Here is a 20,618-nt window from a genome sequence, read left to right on the forward strand (position 1 = left end):
AATTTTATAAGGAAATTCATGTGTGTTGCCTTAAGTGACTAAACTTTGAGGTAAATTTGTTACAGGGCAACAGACAAGGAATACCCCAGGTGTCGTTACAACCTCCACCCAGAATCCACCGCTCGCTGAGAGCGTCGTGGTTTCATGCTTCATAGACACACTTCCTTTCCATCCTCACAAGACCTCCATGGAGAAGCCGCCATCCCACTTCACAGAGGGGGAAACAGACTCAGAAAGGTAAAGGAACTTGTTCACAGTCATATGGCTGTCAAGTGCTGATCGATCAGTTAAGACCAGGGTGGAAGGTGAAGGATAGAAAGAATTTAAAATCAGACGGGAGAATCCAGGTCAGTTTTCCCATCAGGCACAAGCAGGAGCTGGGTCTGATCAGCCACATAAGGGCGAGTATAAATCCCCAGGAGACGAGGGAGGGACATTAGCAACATCTGCACTAGCTTTTTGGGTCCAGAGTCTCCCTCTTTACGAGGAGCTTTGCTTGGGCGCTGTTTCTGCACAGGGAACCCAGCAGAGACTTACAGAACAACCTTCTCTCTCCACTTGCACTGCTGGAAGGCCTCCCACAGGAGCACTGTGCCCCTGCGCCCAATGTCGTTCTTGCTCACGTCCAGGTATCTCAGGCTCTGGTTGTGGAGGAGCATGGAAGCCATAGTCTGGCAGCAGACGGAGGTGAATAGGCACTTTTCCAGCCTGTGGGATGGAAGCAGACAGTAGACAAGTTGCCACGCCCCACATCTGAGAGCTCAGCCCATCCTAACCCTGTAAGTCCTAACTCCAGGAAGTTATGAGCCACATAACCTCTTTCCGAAATTGCCACCGTGCATCAGCTTTGCTCAACCAAAAAAATATTGACTTAGCACCCCCTGTGTACCAGGCACGGCCCTGGCCATTGTTGATACAACAGTGAGGAAAACAGCATCCCTGGCTTCCTGGAACTCATAACTGATTGGGGCTGGGGGAGGACGCATGTCACTAGATATATTCGAAGAGCACCGTTGGTTTCGCTATTCTAGTGTACAAGGGGTTCTGGTTCCTCTATGAATAGGTCCCTCTGCTTTCCCAGGCTGTGTGAAAAAAGCAGGAGAGATGGTCCCGAAAGGAGCTGCGTCACATAAGTACCGCATATCGTAAATTCAGAGCAAGCATAAAAGAGGAAGTGGTGTGTAGGTGAGCGAAAGGCACAGAGAGGGGGTGGTTTGGGGTCCCATTTTTGAGCAGAGTACAATTTCCCTGGGAGCAAGGCTATTATAAGCAATGCAGAACAGACAGGACAGAGGGGCCCTGGGGGTCCCTGTGTCTCCTACATGTGCATCCTTTGCTTTCTTTCCGGTGGCTTGCCTCCCCTGCCCTGTGAACCTCCGCTAGCTGATAAATGACAAGCTGGAAACTGCTGCCCAAGCCAAAACTACAAGGGCATGCATTCAGCTTTGCATTAGTTTATAAAGGTCCCGACCCTGTTTCTGTCAGGGAGGCACTTGCTAAACAGTGCACCAGCTAAAACATCCCTTAACCTTGATCAGAGTCAAGTAAATCATTTCCTTTCAACAGTAGAAGGAGGAGGGGTGCCTGGGGGGCTCAGCTGGTTCAGTTTTTGCCTTCGGCTCAGGTCATGATCCCAGGGTCCTGGGATCGAGTCCCGCATTGGGCTCCCTGCTCAGCGGGGAGCCTGCTTCTCCCTCTGCCTCTGCCTCTCTCTCTCTCATGAATAAATAAGTAAAACCTTTTAAAAAAAACAATAGAAGGAGGACAGTCATTCTAAAATAATTCTAACTATAAGTAAGACCCACAGGTATGTGAGGATTTTTTTTTTTTTTAAATGAAGAGAATAAGCAATAGAAACCTAGGTTCTTCTTGGGAAAAATAAAGATATAGATGGCTTTTCTACAAGACTAGAATTCCACAGAATGAAATCTAGGGGATTTTTAGATCAAGAAGTTTGGGATGGGGCAGTCCATGAATTTTATACTCAGCCAAGTTACTGCTCATCAGTGGAAGTAGATTATAAAAAGTAGTCTCACAAGCAAAGGCTTAGAGAACACTACGTAAATGCTCACCTGGAAATTTATTTCATTCTGGAAAATATATTTCAGTCTAAGAGATAAATCAATGCTTAAAACCTAAGATTAGATTTCTGAAGAAAAAGAATCGTGAGCTGGGGCGCCTGGCTGGCTTAGCCAGGAGAGCATGTGAGTCTTGATCTCAGGGTTGTGAGTTTGAGCCCCATGTCAAGTGTACAGATTACTTAAAATAAAAATTTTTTTTTAAATATTTTTTTTTTTTAGAGAGAGCGCACGCATGAGGAGGGGCAGAAGGAGAGGGAGCGAGAACCTCAAGCAGGTACCACACCGAATGCAGAGCCTGACGCGAGGCTCTGTCTCACGACCCTGAGATCATGACGTAAGCCAAAATCAAGAGTCAGGTGCTTAACCGACTGAGCCACCCAGGTGCCCCAAAATAAAAATTAAAAAAAAAAATGAGTTATAGTGAACACTGAATTTCCTTAGACTAGCTAATTATCAACAAAAATGAAATCCACTATCAGTACTAATCCTAAGAAATTACAGATGTAACATAAAACAACGATTTTAATGATCTAGTCTTCAAATCCTGATTATACTAATAGAGAACAGAAAATGCAGGCAGAAAAGAGGCAAAACAGTTTCATCCATGGATCACTAGAGAAGAGATGTTTCCAGATCTTTCCCAAACACTTAAATGTAACCATGATACGAATTAAAAATAGGATGGCTCTTGTCAAATCGCTGGCTAGTATGCATGTTGGCATAGAGACCATTTAGGAGAAGACAAAAAATTATGTGTAAAAAAGAATCCCTAAGTACAGACGCCGATTTCAGAAGACCAGCTACGTCAGGCATCAGTCCACAGCCAACAAAGAAACTTTTACCGAATGGAAGACTATTTCCTACAACCATGGTCCTCCAAGTGCACCATGCATGGGAGCCACCTGGGCGTGAAGGTTGAGGGGTCTGCGGGCTCACCCCCAGAGTACCGCCTGACCCAGCAGCCCCACCTCTGCGTCCCCATCCAAGGAAGTGGAACCAGGATCTCCAAGAGCACCCTCATCCCCTGCAGCATTACCCACAGTAGCTACCACACAGAAACAGCCCCCATGCCCACCAACAGGTGAATGGATACAGAAAATGTGGTATTTACACACGATGGAATATTATCCAGCCATAAGAAAGAAGGAAATCCTGCCCTTTGTGACATCATGGATGCACCTGGAGGGTTTTATGCTGAATGAAATAAGCCAGACAGAGAAAGGGAAACCCTGCAATGATTTGCATTTCTAACAACTCCCCAGAGGAAGAAGTTCCCGGTCTGAGGATCCTCTTTCTGAACCCTGCACTGAGGCTGCCCAGTCCTCCAACTAAATGGAGGAAAAACCCCGGAAGTGCAAAAACCCTTTCCCGTATTCTGCTCAGAGAATTTTACAGACCATTGTTGCAAAAGAGGAGACGGGGTGACTTACTCCAGAATCTGGAGGCCAGACTTGGGTTTCGTGAGGGCCTCAAAGAGCAGGATAACTCCATCATCCTTCAGGTTGTTAAAACCAAGGTCCAGGCTTCTCAAATTTTTGTTTTTATCCAGAGCGGAGGCCAAGTCTTGACAGCAGTCAGAGGTCAGGGCACAGTTTCTCAGCCTGCGAAGAAACATGTGTCAAGAAAACCAACCAAAACACCTTTAGATTTTACTCCTTTCCTGCCTTTTTTTTTTTTTTTTTCATAACAGCGTTATCAAGATATTCCTAACATAACCAATATCATTCACCCATTTAGATTGTACAAGTCAACATCTTTTAGTATATTTACAGAGGACATTTTTGTCACCCCAAAAAGGAAAACCCTGTACCCTTTTAATTCCCAATTTCTTCCCCCAGCCCACCCCCAACTCGAGCAACCTCTATCTGGTTCTGGATATTAATCCAAAGGAATTGGAATCAGGATCTTGAAAAGATCTTGAAAAAAATATGTCTTTCATTTACCATAATATTTTCAAGATTCACCCATATTGTAGCATGTATCAATACATTGTTCCTTTCTATAGTTCAATAATATTCCATCATTTGGATACACCACACATTCTCCATTCATGCATCAGCTTATCAACCCTTGGGTTGTTTCCACTTTTGGGCTATTACAGATAATGCCGCTATGAACATCTGTGACATTTCGGCGTGAATGTATGTTTTTCTGTTGCATATGTACCTAGCAGTGGAATTGCTGACTCCTACGTTAGGTCTACATTTAACCTTTTGAGGAGCAGCTAGACTGTTTTCCAAAGCACCTGCACCACTTCCTGCTTGACTTTGGGAAGCTAAAATTTAATGGGTTCAGGGGATATTTTGCGCCCCTTTTTTTCATTTCTGGTTTTAGGAGCTGGCAAATTTCTTTATGGTTTAAGACTGTCTAAGTTTATTTTCTGTTAATAATAGACAAAAGCACCCTACATTGGTGTTCTGAGTCCCATTTCAACATGTATGGGGGGGTCCCCCCACTAAGAAACAGGAAAGCCCAGATGGTAATGGTGTCTGAGAAATCCACTCAATTCTGACACTATGTACGGATCATCAGATTGTGCAGGCTAAGGGCTCAGTCCTACGAGACTGCTTCCCTCACCTCACTCCCCTCAGACACCAGCCGCAAGGCCAGGCTGGGCTTCTATAAACCGGAGGTTCCAACTCCAACCCAGGATGCCAATCACCAGTCAGGTTCCCATGACCCCCTCCTTGGATTCGGTTCATTTGCTGAAGCAGCTCGCAGAGCTCAGGAAACCCATTTACTCATTCGATTACCATTTTGCTATAAAAGGATAGAACTCAGGAACAGCAGATGGGAGAGATGCATAGGGAGAGGACACACAGAGCTTCCATGTCCTCTCCAGGTGAGCTGCTCTCCCTGCATCTCCATGTGTTCACCCACCTGGAAGCTCTCAAATCCCATTCTTTGGGGCTTATATGGTAGCTTCGTTACACAGGCATGATTAATTAAATCGTTGGCTTTGGGTGGCTGGTTCCACCTCCAGCCCCTCTCCCCTCCCCAGAGGCAGGGGGAAGGACTTAAAGTTCTTTTTTTTTTTTTTTTTTTTAAGATTTATTTATTTACTTGACAGAGAGACACAGCAGGAGAGGGAACACAAGCAGGGGGAGTGGGAGAGGGAGAACTGGACTCCCCGCTGAGCAGGGAGCCCGATGTGGGGCTCACTCCCAGGACCCTGGGATCATGACCTGAGCCGAAGGCAGACGCTTAATGACTGAGCCACCCAGGCGCCCCAGGACTTAAAGTTCTAACCCTCTAATCACAAGGCTGGTTCTTGGGGCAACAACCCCACATCCTTGGGTGCTTTCCAAAAGTCACTCATTAACATAATAATAGACACCTTTATAGTTCTCACCACTTAGGTATTTCCAAGGGTTTGAGGAACTCTGTACCAGAAACAGGGACGAAGACCAAATACATATTTCTTAGGTTATAAATCACAATATCACACATCCTGACGCCCAAGGGAAATCATCTAAAGAATTTATGATTGAGATCATGTGCACACACACACACAGCAGTTTTCTTCAATCACTCTATTCTACTCCAGGGATCCTCAAGAAGAGGATATTTTGGGACTCACACCAGCCTCTGTAGAGGACACGTAGGATGCTGCAGGGCGCTACAAAGCTGTTTGGCTCCTTCGTCCTTCAAGGCATTTTCTGCCAAGCTCAGATGGGTCAGCATCTCATTACTCTTGAGGGAAGAGGTAAGACTTTTACAGGTAAGCAGTGTGAGGTCACAATTCTCCAATCTGGGGGACAGAAACACACAGATGGGAGGCACTTTAATCCATGTGCATGACCAGATTTTCTTTGTCCCGTACTGAGAGATGAACATTGCCATCTGGGCTTTCCTTTTCGGTGTGAAAGCCTCATCACACCTCTGTTACCACCTCTTAGAGCTTCCAAGTCCTAAAGAAGAGTAGCAGCCTTCCTGTGAGGCTAGGGGAGTGGAGGAGATGTGGGTCAGGAAAATAGTTATAGGGATTAGAAGGACGGGAAAGAGACCACCAACAGCTAAAGAATACGTAACGGATACTGGGGTGGCCCACAGGAGACAGCCTTTCACAAGCTTAAAAAAATAAATGCTTACTCAAAAAAAAATATATATATATATAAAATAAATATACATAAATATATATACATATTTAAGCATATATATATATGCTTTAAAAAGATTCATTAAAGACAGGAACAGGCATTCGTAGTAGAGAAACCAAGATGAATAGTAAGGTCATGAAAACATTTTCATAGTAATGAGGGAAATATAGGTTAAAACAATGAGATATGATCTCCTGCTTGTCAGACTGGCAAAATCAGTAGGGAGAATACAGACGGTAACAATGGCCAGACAGGGACTCGGAGTTACGGGAAGCGGCATCCACCTGCTGGCGGGACTGAAAACTGGTGCAAAGACTCTGGACACAAGCTGGTAAAATGGAAGATGGATGCTCTCCATGACCCAGAGATCCCACTGCTGGAGTGCTCTTCACAGCGTGTGCGTGCGTGTACCATGTGCGTGTGTGCGTGCATGTAAACAGCCCAAACCTCAGGCCGGTAGGACGGATACCTACATTGTTGCATATTCACACAATTGTTATCATTCAGCAGTGACGAGGAATGGGCTTCTGAAGCAACTAAGCACAAAAATGTCAGTTGATCAGAAAAAGAACATATAGTAGCTGAGGCCACTTACGTGAAATTCAAAGCAATGCGAAACTGCATGGTGCTCTGTTTAAGAATACACATGTGAGGGGTGCCTGGGTGGCTCAGTCGGTTGGACGTCTGCCTTTGGCTCAGGTCATGATCCCGGGGTCCTGGGATCGAGTCCTGCCTTGGGCTCCCTACTCAGAGGGGAGCCTGTTTCTCCTTCTCTCTCTGTGTTCTCCCTCTCTCTTTCTCACAAATAAATAAATAAAATCTTAAAAAAAAAAAAAAAAAAGAATACATGTGTGAGGGGCCTGATCAGCCCAATTCAAGGCAGCTACCGTGAGGGGTAGGGCAGGGATCAATGTAACCCGTGAGGAAGGAAAACAGTACTGGTGAGGTTCTAGGGCATAAGCTGGATGACAGATACATCGGGCTCGTTGTAACTATGTTTTCCAGAGTATTAGGTATAAATGTGTACTTTTACATGGACATTCTCTCTCTCGTGTCTGGACTCTTCATGGACCCATCTATGCAGTTGACACCAGCACGAGACTTAAGTTGGCACACATTCCTCCATTACTGCTCTTCTCCCAGAATCACGCAATTCACCAAACAAATGAGCAACAGTCATGACAACAACAACAAGACTTACACCAGCTTCTCCAGTTGGGCCCCTGACAGGCAATACGCCCCAAATGTCTCCAGGCGGCTACTTCTTAGCATTAGTGTCTTCAAGTGTTTGTTACTTGCAAGATCCCTGGCAAGATCAACCCAACACTTAGGGGTAACCGAGCAGTCTTCCAACCTATGGAGGCCACACAAAAATGCCAAGCCTGAGCTCCTGGGGAAAATGGTACCCGTGTAGCCATGTAGATCCCGTCCACTGTCCCACATCCTTGTTCTTCACACAAGAGTGACTCCAGGGGCGATTTTCATCTTCTCCAGCTGGTAAGCTTGCACCAAATTCAGCATCTTAGTCACAGAGTATCAAATAATAGACACTTGGGGCCATAACCAGCTAGCACGGGCTTGCAGCTGGGCTCTATCCGTGAACCAGGGACTCAATTCAGCCCTTGAAATAAATGCAACTTCTTTTTACATTTATCTGCCCAACAATCTTCAAGACAAAGAACTGAGGTTTCAGTCACATGGGATCACAGCTGCCGTCTTGTCAAGCTAGGTTTCCATCGGAAGTCGACTGTTAACCCAACTACTGTGCTGAACCACCTCCAGGTCTGGCCACCTGAGCCTCGGAGGCTCCACTCAGCTCTGACCAGTGTGAAGGACCAGAGCTGCCAGGGGGAAACAAGAGGTTGCCCAGGCTTTGTCGGCACAACGTAACACACGGAAAGGCTGGTGGGGATGCTACGCACTTGGGTGCTGGGATGTGTTTAATTACTGACTCTGGCGAAAAAAGCCCTGATGTGCAGTGTTGGCCAATGTCTAGTGTGAATGCTCCCACGGTGGCTGATTTACCCATGCGGAGCTGTTAAATGCACAGCAGGAGCACCCCACCACACAAACTCAACAACCTCAGGAACACACACTGGGAGTTGGCAAACTATGGCCGTGGGCCAGTCTCCTGGCCACCTGGTTTTGTACAGCCTGTGAACTAAGAACTTAAAAAAAATTTTAAATGTTGGGCGCCTGGGTGGCTCAGTTGGTTAAGCGACTGCCTTCGGCTCGGGTCATGATCCTGGAGTCCCTGGATCGAGTCCCGCATCGGGCTCCCTGCTCGGCAGGGAGTCTGCTTCTCCCTCTGACCCTCCCCCTCTCATGTGCTTGCTCTCTCTCATTCTGTCTCTCTCAAATAAATAAATAAAAAATCTTTAAAAAAAAAAAAAAAAAAAAAAAATTTTAAATGTTAAAAAAAAAAATCAAAAGAATATTTTGTGACACATGAAAATTAAATGAAGTTCAAATCCCTGTACCCATAATAAATATCAGCAAATTATATAGTGCATAGTTATTAACAAATTGTATAATTCTTAATTATTAATAATTGGTATTAATAAATGGTATTATTAGCAGATATTCAATAAATTAATAATAATACAGTTTTATTGGAAGACAGCCACACCTGTTCATTTACATATTGGCCGCGTAAACTTTAGCCCTATAATGGCAGAGTTGAAAAGTAAAGACAAAGACCGTATGGCCCACAGAGCTGAAAATACTTATCTGGCCCTTCATAGAAAAAGTTTGCTGCACCTTGGCATTGATAATAGTATAGTAAAGAAATTAGGAGGTGATGGGTTTTGATAATCTATTAATTTTTTCTCATATGGTTTATTTAATTGTAAGTCTGTATGATTTAACTTTTCAATAATGCTCTTCGACAATCAGCTCACAAAACTGCCGTCCTAGCAATCTCCTCTTGTGAGCCAGTTTGAGGTAGGTGAAGCTCACCAATGGGGCTCTAGTCTCCCTATCTCAGACACATCTAGGACATGGTCCAATTGTAGAGCATGAAAAAGTGAGAGAATGGTGGTTGCCAAGGCAGGGGTGTGGAAGAAATGGGCGAGAATGTTCTTCTGGTTGTAAGATGCAGGAGTTCTGGAGATCTAATGTACAGCTTGGTAGCTGTGGTTGACAAAACTGTTGTATATACCTGAAATTTGCCAAGAGAGTGGATCTTAAATGCCCCTCCCCACAAATGATAACTGTGTGAGGTGGTAGGTGTGTTAATTAGCTTGATGGTGTTGATTATTGCTCAGTGTGTATGTATATCAAATTATCACATTGCCCACCTTAAAAAAAAAAAAAAAAGCCGAGTAAAACTAACAACGATGAGATCAAAAGAAAGATGACAGGAAGACCGCGCATGTAATCCCACCTCTGAAAGAACAGTCTGGGCGCCAGGGTCTCTCTAGATCCCAGGCTCATCTTACCTCAGACACTGCAGATAGCACTGTGGGCTTTTCAAGGCTGTGCACAGAAACTCCATGGCCTCACATCTCACTTCTGTGCCTTGTATTTCCAAGTATCTCAGATACCGGTTTTCAATCAAAACTTGGATTAAGTCTTCGTTCAACATGGAGGGATGTAGACGTCTAAAGCTGGAGAGGTAAGCAGTGCCTAGTTATAATAAGATCTCATCAGCTCATTAGTGCTTTTCTCAAAAACAGTTTTATTGAGGTATAAACAATATCAGTAAATGCATCTATCATATTTTAATGGTTACAACTTGATGAGTTTGGACATATGCATACACCCGGGAAACCATTACCACAGTCGAGGTGGCTAATTAGTCCTCCAGCTCTATTGAGATGTGATCGACACATAACAATAAGTTTAAGGTGTAGGACATGTTGATTTGATACATTAATATATTGCAAGATGATTACTGCCTTGGCATTGGGTAACACCTTCATCCCATCACAAAATTATCATTTCTTTTTCTTTTTTGTGATGAGAACACTGAAGATGGACTCCCAGCAACTTTAGAGTATACCATACAGTGACTACTGTCACAATGCTGAATATCAGATCCCCAGAACTTATGACCAACATCTGCCCATTTGCTAATCACTTCTAGATTTAATTCATCTATAAATATTTGAGGGCCTTTCTGTGAGGTCTGAACTGGGTTCTCAGCTCAGCGTGGCCTCCCTGGTTGGGTGACCTTATGTAGATCACTTACCTTCCAAACTTCAGTTTCGGGTCCACAAGAGAGAGTGCATGATGCCTTCTTCTTAAGATGGGTGTGGGAATTAATATACACGACACCTGTAATTGGCTCTGCAGAGTGCTTGATGTATAGTAGTTACTCAATACATGGGAGCTAATAATAGTCATCATAATAATAGGAGAGAAAATTGGCCAGACACTGGCTAGGGGCCACATGCTGTCTGGTGGGTTATTTCAAGGCATTTTGATGAGTTATTGGGTTTCTGGATCTTAAAAACCAGAGAACGAGAGCATGGTATAGTGGCTAGGAGAACAGACTCTGGAGCCAAGATGTGCAGGAGAGACTCTTGACTCCAGGAAACAAACTGAGGTTGCTAGAGGGGAGGTGGGTGGGGGGAGGTGGTAACTGGGTGATGGGCATTAAGGAGGGCGCATGATGTGATGAGCACTGGGTGTTATACACAACTAATGAGTCACTGAATGTTACATCAAAAACTAATGATGTATCATATACTGGTTAATTGAATTTAAATAAAAATTTAAAAATCTGTATTTTAAGTATGTATTAACTGTATCACCTTGCACCCCAGTTTGTTTATCTGTGAAATGGGGAAACCTACTCCATTTGTACGTCCTTTTTGGAAAAATGATCTCACTCATATGTGGAATCTAAAAAAGCCAACGAACCCAAAACTCAGAAAAAGAGATCAGTTTTTTGTTGGTGTCAGAGGCAGGAGGTGGAGGAATTGGGTGAGAGTGGTCAAAAGGGACAAGCTTCCATGTAAAAGATGCAAAAGTACTGGGAATGTGATGTACAGCCCGAGGACTGCAGTTAACATGGCTGGGTGGTATATTTGAAAGTTGCCAAGAGAGTAGATCCTTCTCATCACAAGGAATAAAAACATTTGGTCGCTCTAGGAGGTGATGAATATTAACTTACTGAAGTGATCATTCTGCAATATATGCATGTCAAGTCATTATGCGGCACACCGACACAAGGCTGTTTGTCCATTCTATCTCAATAAGACTAGAAGGGGAAAAACGATACACATGGATGCTTTCTGCAAGTCTATGTGAGTAGAGAAGGGGTAGAAAAACGGGATGGGAAACAGACTCTTTCCAAGGAATTCCTTCTAACCAAGGTCTGTTTTATACGCACATTAGTTTTTGCAGTTTACACCCAGGATGTCTCAGAGCCGTAGAAAGAACCTTCACTGACTCAGTCTCCATAGACGTGTTTGTCACAGTCAGGACTTCCAAATTCTCATGTGTCCTAAACACGGAGCAGAAGTCTTGCCACCAGAGAAAACACTGGTCACTGCTTTCTGGTCTATGTGCAAGAGAGAAAAGAGAACATGGCTCGTCGTCAGAGGTTAAACTTGAGAAAACCTACTTGTAAACCCAGGGCTGATGTTTCCGACCCTGGTTGTGATCACAGACCCTTTATGACTCCAGTAAGGCTCTCTAATTAAAAAAAAAAAAAATGCCCAGGAATACCATTGCAAGACTTCTCACTTTATTCCAGGAAAACTTGTGGCCTTAAATAAGGATACCTAGATTTTCCTATGACATAGGAAGAGAGTTGTTGTTTTAATCACTTAGGATTTATATGGGGGCAGAAATTGAATTATATCTGTATCCTATATTCTTACTCTTTGTTTAGAAAATTATTAAAAAGAAAAAAACTATGTAGGAACAGAATAAGGGAAAAATTAATTTCTTTTGGCATGGTGAGTACAGGAAAGGAAAATCCACAGCCAGACCAATATGGGATACAACTGGACTCTGGAAGGACCTGCTAAATATTTCCCTTCATTTTTCGCTGTGCAATCTTTTCAGAGAGGCTGGCCAAGAGATACTGTGAGGATTTTTGTTTCATGCTGTTTGTATTATAGTTGTAAATAACTGAAAAGCAAATGAAGGGGGGACTGGTTTAATAATCTCCAGTACACCTCGAAGACTTGAGTACACCTCATTGGAGAAGGTGTACCCAGACATTAAAATATTTCTAAGACATATTAGATGAAAAAAGAAAATTTCAGAATTCTTCTTACACTAGCATGCCATTTTTAAGATGAAATCCCATAAAATAAAACCATGTGCTTTTCACACCCATTTTAAATGCAAACACATAAAAATAATACTAACTCCATGTATGGGAGTGGGGGAAGTGGATACGGGTGGTCAAAGGGTACAAACCTCCAGTTATAAGATGAATAGGTTCTGGGGACGTACTGTCCGGCTGGATGACTATCAATGACAATACCATATTGTATATTGGAAAGTCGTTTGAGAGTAGAAGTTCTCATCTCACACACACACACACACACACACACACACACACACACACACACACACACAAACTGTAGGTGAGGTGATGGATATATTAGGTGACCTTATCATGGTAATCCTTTTGCCACGTGTACATATTCTCTACCTTGTATATACCTTAAACATACACAAGGTTACGTGTCAATTATAGCTCCAAAAAGCGGGGATAAATAGACCAACTCCCTTCCAGAACTGTCCCAAAAGTTATCAACAGACTGACCAACACAAAGGAAATTTCTCACCTTTTAAGAGTTCTGCTAGTGTTAGGTTTTAAGATTATTCAGACTTATATCAAGACATTATGGTTAGACTTTTGAGGTCTTTGTTGGGAAGACCAATATGCAAAACTGAGCTGTTTGGAGTTGCTCACATAAGTTGGAAGTAGACATAAAATAGTCTTTCCTGTGCAATCATTCCACCCACGAGATACTAAGGTTCCCTGGAGAGCAATTTGGAGCTATCTGTGATATAAAGTTAAAGATGTGATGTGTGCACCCTGTGATTGGGCAATTCCTTTTCTAACAATATACCCTAGCACAGGGGTCGGCAAATTTCTTCTGTAAGTGGTCAGCTAGCAAATATATTCAGCTTTCATAAACCAAAAAATTGGGGGAAACCTCCCAACTCTGCCGTAGCAGTGTGGTGGCAGTTGGGACATATGTCATAGGCAAGCATGGCTGAAATCTGACTAAAGTTTATTTACAAAAACCAACAGTAAACTGGGTTTGGCTCCCAGGCCGTAATTTGCTTACCTCTGCCCTGGAGAAACTCACATGTGCCAGAGGAAGATAGGGCATTGTTTGACGTGCGGACACACGGAGCAGAACCTAGATGTCCCCTAACTTCAGAAGAGGTCCATTTTATTTATCTAGCCATATGTTAGACTAATATAGGATATTTAAAATGAACCTGACAACAACCCAGCAACACGTTTAAGATTTATGCTGGCTTTCATGGAAGAAAAATGTGTCTGGAAGAGATTGTGGCTCCTTTACACAGAGCAACTAAGGAATGAGGGGTGCACTCTAATTTTGCATCAAAAAGGGTTGGGCTCCCTCCCATGACTCCAATCCCAGGGGTCAGTCTAGTTTTCTGGCTCTTCATCATAACCACCAGAGGTCTGATTTCAGTTTAAGTCTTAGCTTCAACCAGCTGTGTGACCTTGGACAAGTTATGACTCTATCTGACCTCCATTGCTTCATGGTGTCCAACGGTGACGTTAAAAGGAATAATTCACATAAAGTAAAAATACCTGGCACCATGTCTGGTACAGGGCAAAGTATGAAAACTGTATGAGAAAATGAGTGGTCAGTCTGTCACTTCTTAAGAAAAATAAATCCACTATATTTAAGTATAGATCTTCCAAGAGAGTATTTCAGTTGAGTGGTGGGAATAAGAATCACATTAGTAATTATAGCTTGTATTTATTGGTAGGAACTAAAGGCTGAGACAGGTTTGGTGTATCACGCCTATTATCTCATTTAATCTTCATAAAAACCTTGTGGGGTATGTACTATTTTTTTTAATCATTTTTAAAAAATCATTTACTCATGAAGAAACAGACCCAGAAAAGTTAGGTAAACTTGTCCAAAGACACACAGTTTGTTGGTCTCTGGAGGAGATGGAGAACTCAAGCTCTTGCCCAGGAAGCCAGAACACCCACTTCACATCACAGTGGGGAGTAGGGAAGAAACAGTGAGTAGAAGTGGTGTTTTCAAGGTGTTTGGTAGGAAAACAAGGAGGGAGATGTGATAGTCCCCTGATGAGGACATGTAGTTTTCAGTTCTTTTTTCCCTAATGAAAGATGGGAGTGATGTTTTTACACTGAAAGGAAATCTCCCTTGGAGCTGCACGGCCCAATATGGTGGCCACTAGCTACACGTGACTATTCAAATTTAAATTAATTAAAGTTAAATGAAATTTAAAATGTAGTGCCTCTGTCACACTAGCCATATTCCAAGTGCTCAGTAGTCACACATAGCTAGTGGATCTCCACCATCAGAGAAAGACCCATTGAACAGCACTTCCCTAGAGACTAACAAGCTGGTGGTATACAGAAGTGGGGGTGACACGTGAAGCAAGGTCCCCACATACGAGGGAGGGGAGGGCATGCAGAATAGAGATAGGGAAGGTAAACAAATCATCTTGCTTTTCCAGGATTCTCCTAGTTTTAGCATGGAAATCTGCATCCTAGGAGCACCTCCTGTCCTGGTTTTAGAACTGAAAGTCCCGTGTGTGAGGGACCGCCTCAGGACAGCTGGTCACCCTGGATGCCTGGGGGATGGTAGGCAAGGTCCCTGGGAAGCACAGGTTGCCAAAGGAAAGATAAGAGCACTCACTCAGTGGAATGGAGGGGATCCGGGTTGAGTGCGCACACTTGGGTGATGGTCAGGGTAATAGTCAGTTCTAGATCCCGCAAACGTTGACAGTGCTTAAGACAAAAAGCAGACACTTGCATGTCTTTCTTCTTGTTGATGATCAAAGCAGCTTTCTGACAATCACTTAGGATCTGACTTACAAATGCCTCCTCCTGGATTTCATGCAGACAGTAGAATAGCTGTGGGACGCCATGGTGCAGGGTTGGTGGGTTACATTCATATGACAGGGCTGCCACTTTCAGCAATTTCTTCTTATTACCCAGGGACAGCTTGCATCCAAATGACTTCCCTGCAGCTGAAGCACACGTTTCATTTAAAAGACCAAATAAGAAAAGCCCCATCTGAGCAAGATAGTTTTTTTTTCTTCCTGGATATGTTATCAGGCGTATGATCTGAACACGGTCCAACACGCGGAAATTTCTGAGTCTTTGTGGGAAGCACAGAACGTACAACAAGGCAGCAAAAAACTCCTGGAAGCTTATGACAGCAAAAGCATAACGGTCTCTGTCACCTGCCACCCTTTGAAAAATATTCACACGGAGAAAAGTAGCAACAGCGGTCTTATCCAGCTTGGCTTGCTCAAGGTCTTTCGTGTCAAATACCCATTGCATGTTCCACATACCTTCTGCAGCCAAGTAACACAGACCTGCCAGTTGCTTCTGATGAGTGTTACTGGGAAGTCTTCCAGGTTTGGTTGGAAATAAGCTAGACAGATATTGGACGAATACAGCTGTGGCATTTGGATATGACTGTGCAAGGTCTGCTCCTCTCTCCATCTGCTGCCTCAGACAAGAACACACCATCCAGCAAACTGCAGGGACCTGACACATGGAGAAGAGAATTGTGTTTCCCATGACAAAACTCAAGGCTTCATCAGCATCCCTCTTGTTTCTGAAATATGTTCTGAAATACTTGGCTCTTTCCGTCATACTAAACCCTGTAAGTGTTATAAAAGAGGGATGTTTTAGGAAGGGCTTAAGTTTCCTCCAAGACGTGAACCTCAGGGTGATCAGTAAGGTGGCTTCAGGGAGCATTTTTTTGCTCAGCAAACTGGTCAGGAGGACAGACCCAGGCAATTTCTGGCTCCAGTCGTCACTCAGGTCAGCTGGTCTATCTGTGAGGGTCAGTGATACTTCCTCAAAGCCATCAAAGAGGAGCAGAAGTTGGTCTGGTTTGGACATAATCTTGGACATGACGGACCATGCCCCGGGCCACTTATGGGCAATCAGCTCAGAGAAGCTCTGCTCGCCCACCTGGGCCATTTCCGTGCAATGGAAGTAGAAAGCACACCAGAACTTGTGGGGGTAGAACTTGTTTTCTGCCCACTCCAACATCACCTTTTTGGCCAAGCTTGTTTTTCCAACCCCAGCGACTCCCTGTAGGACCACAGTCTTGGGCTGTCTACCTTGAGGTCTTTTGGGAAGAAAAATACATGGTAAGAACCTCTCGTGTCTCTCTATGTCTTGGTAGAAGAAGTCTACGTGGTTCCCAAACCAAGTGGTCACGATACGTATCATGGAATACTCATCCATAATGTGCAGTTTGTACTCTTGTATTTTATCTAGATTAGCAAGGTGGGAGAAATACAGGGTACAGTGTCAGAGTTATTTAAGAACCGATCGAACGAAAAGAAAACTAGCCTTGACATCTACATCAAGTCCCATGACACACCTGCGCACATCATGCTCTTTTCCTGACAACACTGCACAATGAAGAAGCTGTGAGTAATCAGAAAAGTCAACTTGAAGTGGCTTAAACAGAGAAGGACCGCTTTTTACTTAATAAATTTGGGGAGGGGTGTGTAAAGCTGTTGAAATTGACTCGGTTCTGCAGCATCAGGGCCAAGTAACACCGCATTGCTGTAAGTACATTCTTTATACTTCTTGCCTCATGATTAAGAGATTACTGTTGTAGTTATGTTATCGTTATGTCCTAAGTTATATTTATATTCGAAGCAGAAATAGTGGGGAGGAGGGACATGTTCACAGCTCATGTATCCTTCCATCGGTACAAACTGAAGCACTCAGGAGACTTCTACTTACATCTCGTGGCCTAGCGCCATCAGATGGTTAACCCCAACTTTAAGGAAGCCCAGAAAAAAAGTATTTCCCTTAGGGCTGGGTCCATTTTATCCCTAAATAAATTATATTCTGTCAACACATGAGATATGGGGTAGGGAGTTAACAGGATCTGTCACAGCCTTTATCTCAACCTGTGATTCTCTCTCCCCTCCCCTCAAGAGGAAACTTTACAAATTAGACATGATGTCTGACTCCAACTTCATTCCCTCCACCTCCAGGTGATCGAGAGGAGAAAGCTTACTACAAGTTCAACATCTATTTACTTATTAGCTTTATGAGGATAAGCAAGTCACAGAATCTCTAAGCCTCCAGCCTGCCATCTCCAAAATAAAGTAGAGTTTACAACTCTGGCTCACACTGTGGTGTCAGAACCATCAGCCCTCCAGTGTTTGTTGAATGGGTGAAATCTAACTGTGCTAAGGCTGGAACTGGGGATCCCACACCCCACTTACTGTGTGCTTTCATAATAGATTAGAGTGTTGCCCTTGGGCCCTCAGCTCCTTTTGACCTCATCTCTTCACACAAGTACGTGGACCAGTCTTAACCAACCAGAGCTCTTCATCATTTCATTCATTGTTGAGCTCGTGAGCTCAGTTCATTCAGCTCAGTCAGTTCTAGGATGAGTGCTGGAGCAATGAGAAAATATTCCTCTTTCCGCTGATGGTGCTAAACAGATACAATGTAAGGTAGCTGGTGGCCAAGATGGCCACTGCGGTAGGAGAAACCACTCAAGGCTGAGTCCCACAGAGAAGAGAGAGCTAGGAGAAGGACAGAAGTGATGCCTCACTGACATCACTCAATGCCTCCAGCTGGGCTGGTGGCTGGACTTCTGAGTTAGGTATGTCTACAACTACTCTTTTTTCTTAAAATTCTGATTCATAGAAGAGACGCCTACGTACTAATTTACAATCTGCCTTGCCTCAGGAACCGAGCTTCTTACCCCAACCCACAGTCCGTTTTCTTCCAGGCTTTGTCACAATGCCAGGACATACCAGATTCTCCTTCCTCCAAATTCACTGGCATTTCTCTTGGGTTCGAGTCCTCTGGCTCCAGGTTGGGTAGAATGTCTGGAACAGACAGGAAAGGAGACTGTTGCACTGGAATGATTGACAGGACAGGGAAAGCCACATGGAAGGAATGGGCCCTTTCAGCATAGGAGCAACCACACCATCCGAGGGTCCCATTCTCTCACCACCTTAGTCCAGGGAGAAGAAAATTGCCTAGACTCCATCATGATGTTAGGAAGTGAGAAAATGGTGTTGTTTTAGGATGTACTGATGAAGTACTCAGTAACATAAATTGATAGCTCAGTCAAACACAGAGGGAGCAATATACACAAACACACATGCATATGTATATGTAAAATATATGCAGACTTTAAAATCTGCATGTGCACATATATATGTATGTGTATATATCTACATATCTACATATTTATATGTATGTATATGAAAATAATCATGTGTATATACACACAAACACATACATATAGAGTCATTGATTCTTCTTATTCATGCTATTTATGTTCTATAAAATTACTGTGAATATTCAATTAGCCCCATGAATATAGGGTTAGGTTCCTGTAGCCTCTGCTTACAACATTTTTGACTCTTCAATACATAACCATGGTCTACGTGTTTTTTTGTTTAAAGAAATCTAATTCAATATATATTATTGATTCATGAACACTGAACTCACAGTCAACAGCATTATAACTCATGCCTGAATGAAGCTTACCCAACACATATATTTTCTCTGTGCTTGTGATGCTAAACAGCCCTTCACCACTATGCTTGGGGAGGGGGCAGGTTAAATAGCAACATCACCAACAAGATACACAAAAACATAAAGAAGTAGCACCAAATAGACTGTGGAAAGGATGCTTGTTTACAGGATGAGTGCACAGGTAAGAAGGCAGAGCACTGCTTTATTCAACTGCAGCTGGGAACATCTGTGTCCAATTTTTCTCCACCCTACATGTCCGTAAATGACTATGAAAGTGTCACAATTACTGATTCTGGAGTTACAAATAAATTTTAATACACAGATTCACAAACATGGAATCCATAAATAATGAAGATAGAGTATATATAGATACCAGATAAGCAATATCTGGTTAAATTTTTTAAAACTATGCTAATATAATGGTCTTTGGCTTTTGGGGTCAGAGTCATCAGCATACTCCACTATTTGCCTTCTTGTTCAGGTGGCCAATATGGGTAGCCAGTAAAATATTTAGTTCTTTAACACTCAAATCCATTCCCATTTTTAAAAAATATTTTATTTATTTATTTGCTAGAGAGAGAGAGTACAAGCAGGAGGAGTGGCAGGCAGAGGGAGAAGCAGGTTCCTTGCTGAGCAAGGAGCCCGAAGTGGGACTTGATCCCAGGACCCTGGGATCATGACCCGAGCTGAAGGCAGCTGTTTAACCAACTGAGCCACCCAGGCGTCCCCCCATCCCCATTTTGTATACCAGATTATTACTCACCATTTAGCTCCATCTGTACCCGAAGACAGAGTTCTGTCTGGTTCATTTTGGCAAAGATGTCATGAGTCACATCCCAAGCTAGTCGTCCAGGGAAGAACTCCACCAAGAGATGAACCACCTCTCCCCATCTGGCTGTCCTCACCTGGTCCCAGGTGATCTGGACAGAGCCAGGCCGGGGCTTCTCATCCACTAAAAGCTGCTTGAATGTTTGTAGCTCCTCCTTGCTTAAATAGACCATGTACAGCATGACCCCATTTTCAAAAGGGGAGTTGGAGGAGGCAGAGGACATCAAGGATGAGATTAAATAACAAGGAGAAGAAGAAGAGCTAGAAGAGCAAGAGGAAGAACAGGAGGAAGACCAAGAGGAAGAGCTGGAGGAAGAACAAGAAGAGCGGGAGGAAGAGCTGGAAAAAGGGCCAGACTTCAGATTCACATCACTCATCTTCACTCAAGACCTAGAACCTTAGTGCCAGTGATAAAGACAACCAATTGGAAGAGAGAACAGACCAGACCTGTGGAGACATGAAAATATAAGAAAATGAAAACCCACCCAAGAGGACAGATTTATCTAATCCATATTTGGTAGAGCATACCATGTACCAGATACTCTCTTTAGCTCCTTCCCTGCAAGGTTCTTTCTCTTGTGGAAAAACCTAGGGACTTGTCCAGTATTTGGGCTTAGTGTTTGGACTCAAATCCACTTTGTAGTTTTTATTCTTTTTATTTTATTTTATTATTTTATTCTTGATGCCATGTATTAGCAAGGTCACTGGCCAAAGCACAGCACCTCTCTGTGCCTCTTTTCTGATCTTTGATCTTGGGACCAGAGCATAGCTATTGGTGAGGGTGTGAGGATTCTCAAAGAGACAAATCTACAGGTACATTCAGAGCTGTGCCTGGCACTTCATAGCTAACAATTATTTGGGGCTTAGGTCTATGCCACGGGTATTTTAAAGACTCAATGGGAGGGCGGAGCAAGC

At 43.5% G+C, this 20,618-nt stretch overlaps 1 protein-coding gene across 1 annotated transcript; it reads right to left on the reverse strand.

Moving 5' to 3' along the window:
- Positions 1-533: 533 nt before the first annotated feature.
- LOC116622424 (NACHT, LRR and PYD domains-containing protein 8-like) lies at positions 534-20,080 on the reverse strand. Its single transcript, XM_032388895.1, has 10 exons — positions 19,998-20,080; positions 19,639-19,964; positions 18,143-18,217; positions 15,031-16,630; positions 11,520-11,690; positions 9,622-9,789; positions 7,383-7,535; positions 5,662-5,832; positions 3,512-3,682; positions 534-708 (listed from the first exon to the last, which is right to left on the reverse strand). Exons 1-10 carry the CDS (start codon positions 20,078-20,080, stop codon positions 534-536), a joined length of 3,093 nt encoding a protein of 1,030 aa, XP_032244786.1.
- Between the last annotated feature and the right edge of the window lie 538 nt (positions 20,081-20,618).

This window comes from Phoca vitulina, unplaced genomic scaffold (genome assembly GCF_004348235.1).
Source record: "Phoca vitulina isolate PV1807 unplaced genomic scaffold, GSC_HSeal_1.0 scaffold52, whole genome shotgun sequence".
In the NCBI taxonomy this organism is placed as follows: Eukaryota; Metazoa; Chordata; class Mammalia; order Carnivora; family Phocidae; genus Phoca; species Phoca vitulina.

Coding starts and splice junctions, on each gene's coding strand:
- LOC116622424 (XM_032388895.1), bottom strand. CDS start 20,080: ATGAGTGATGTGAATCTGAAGTCTGGCCCTTTTTCCAGCTCTTCCTCC. Junction 11,691..15,030: donor GATCCCCTCCATTCCACTGA/GTGAGTGCTCTT, acceptor TCTTGCACATAG/ACCAGAAAGCAGTGACCAGT. Junction 3,683..5,661: donor TGTCCTCTACAGAGGCTGGT/GTGAGTCCCAAA, acceptor GTTTCTTCGCAG/GCTGAGAAACTGTGCCCTGA.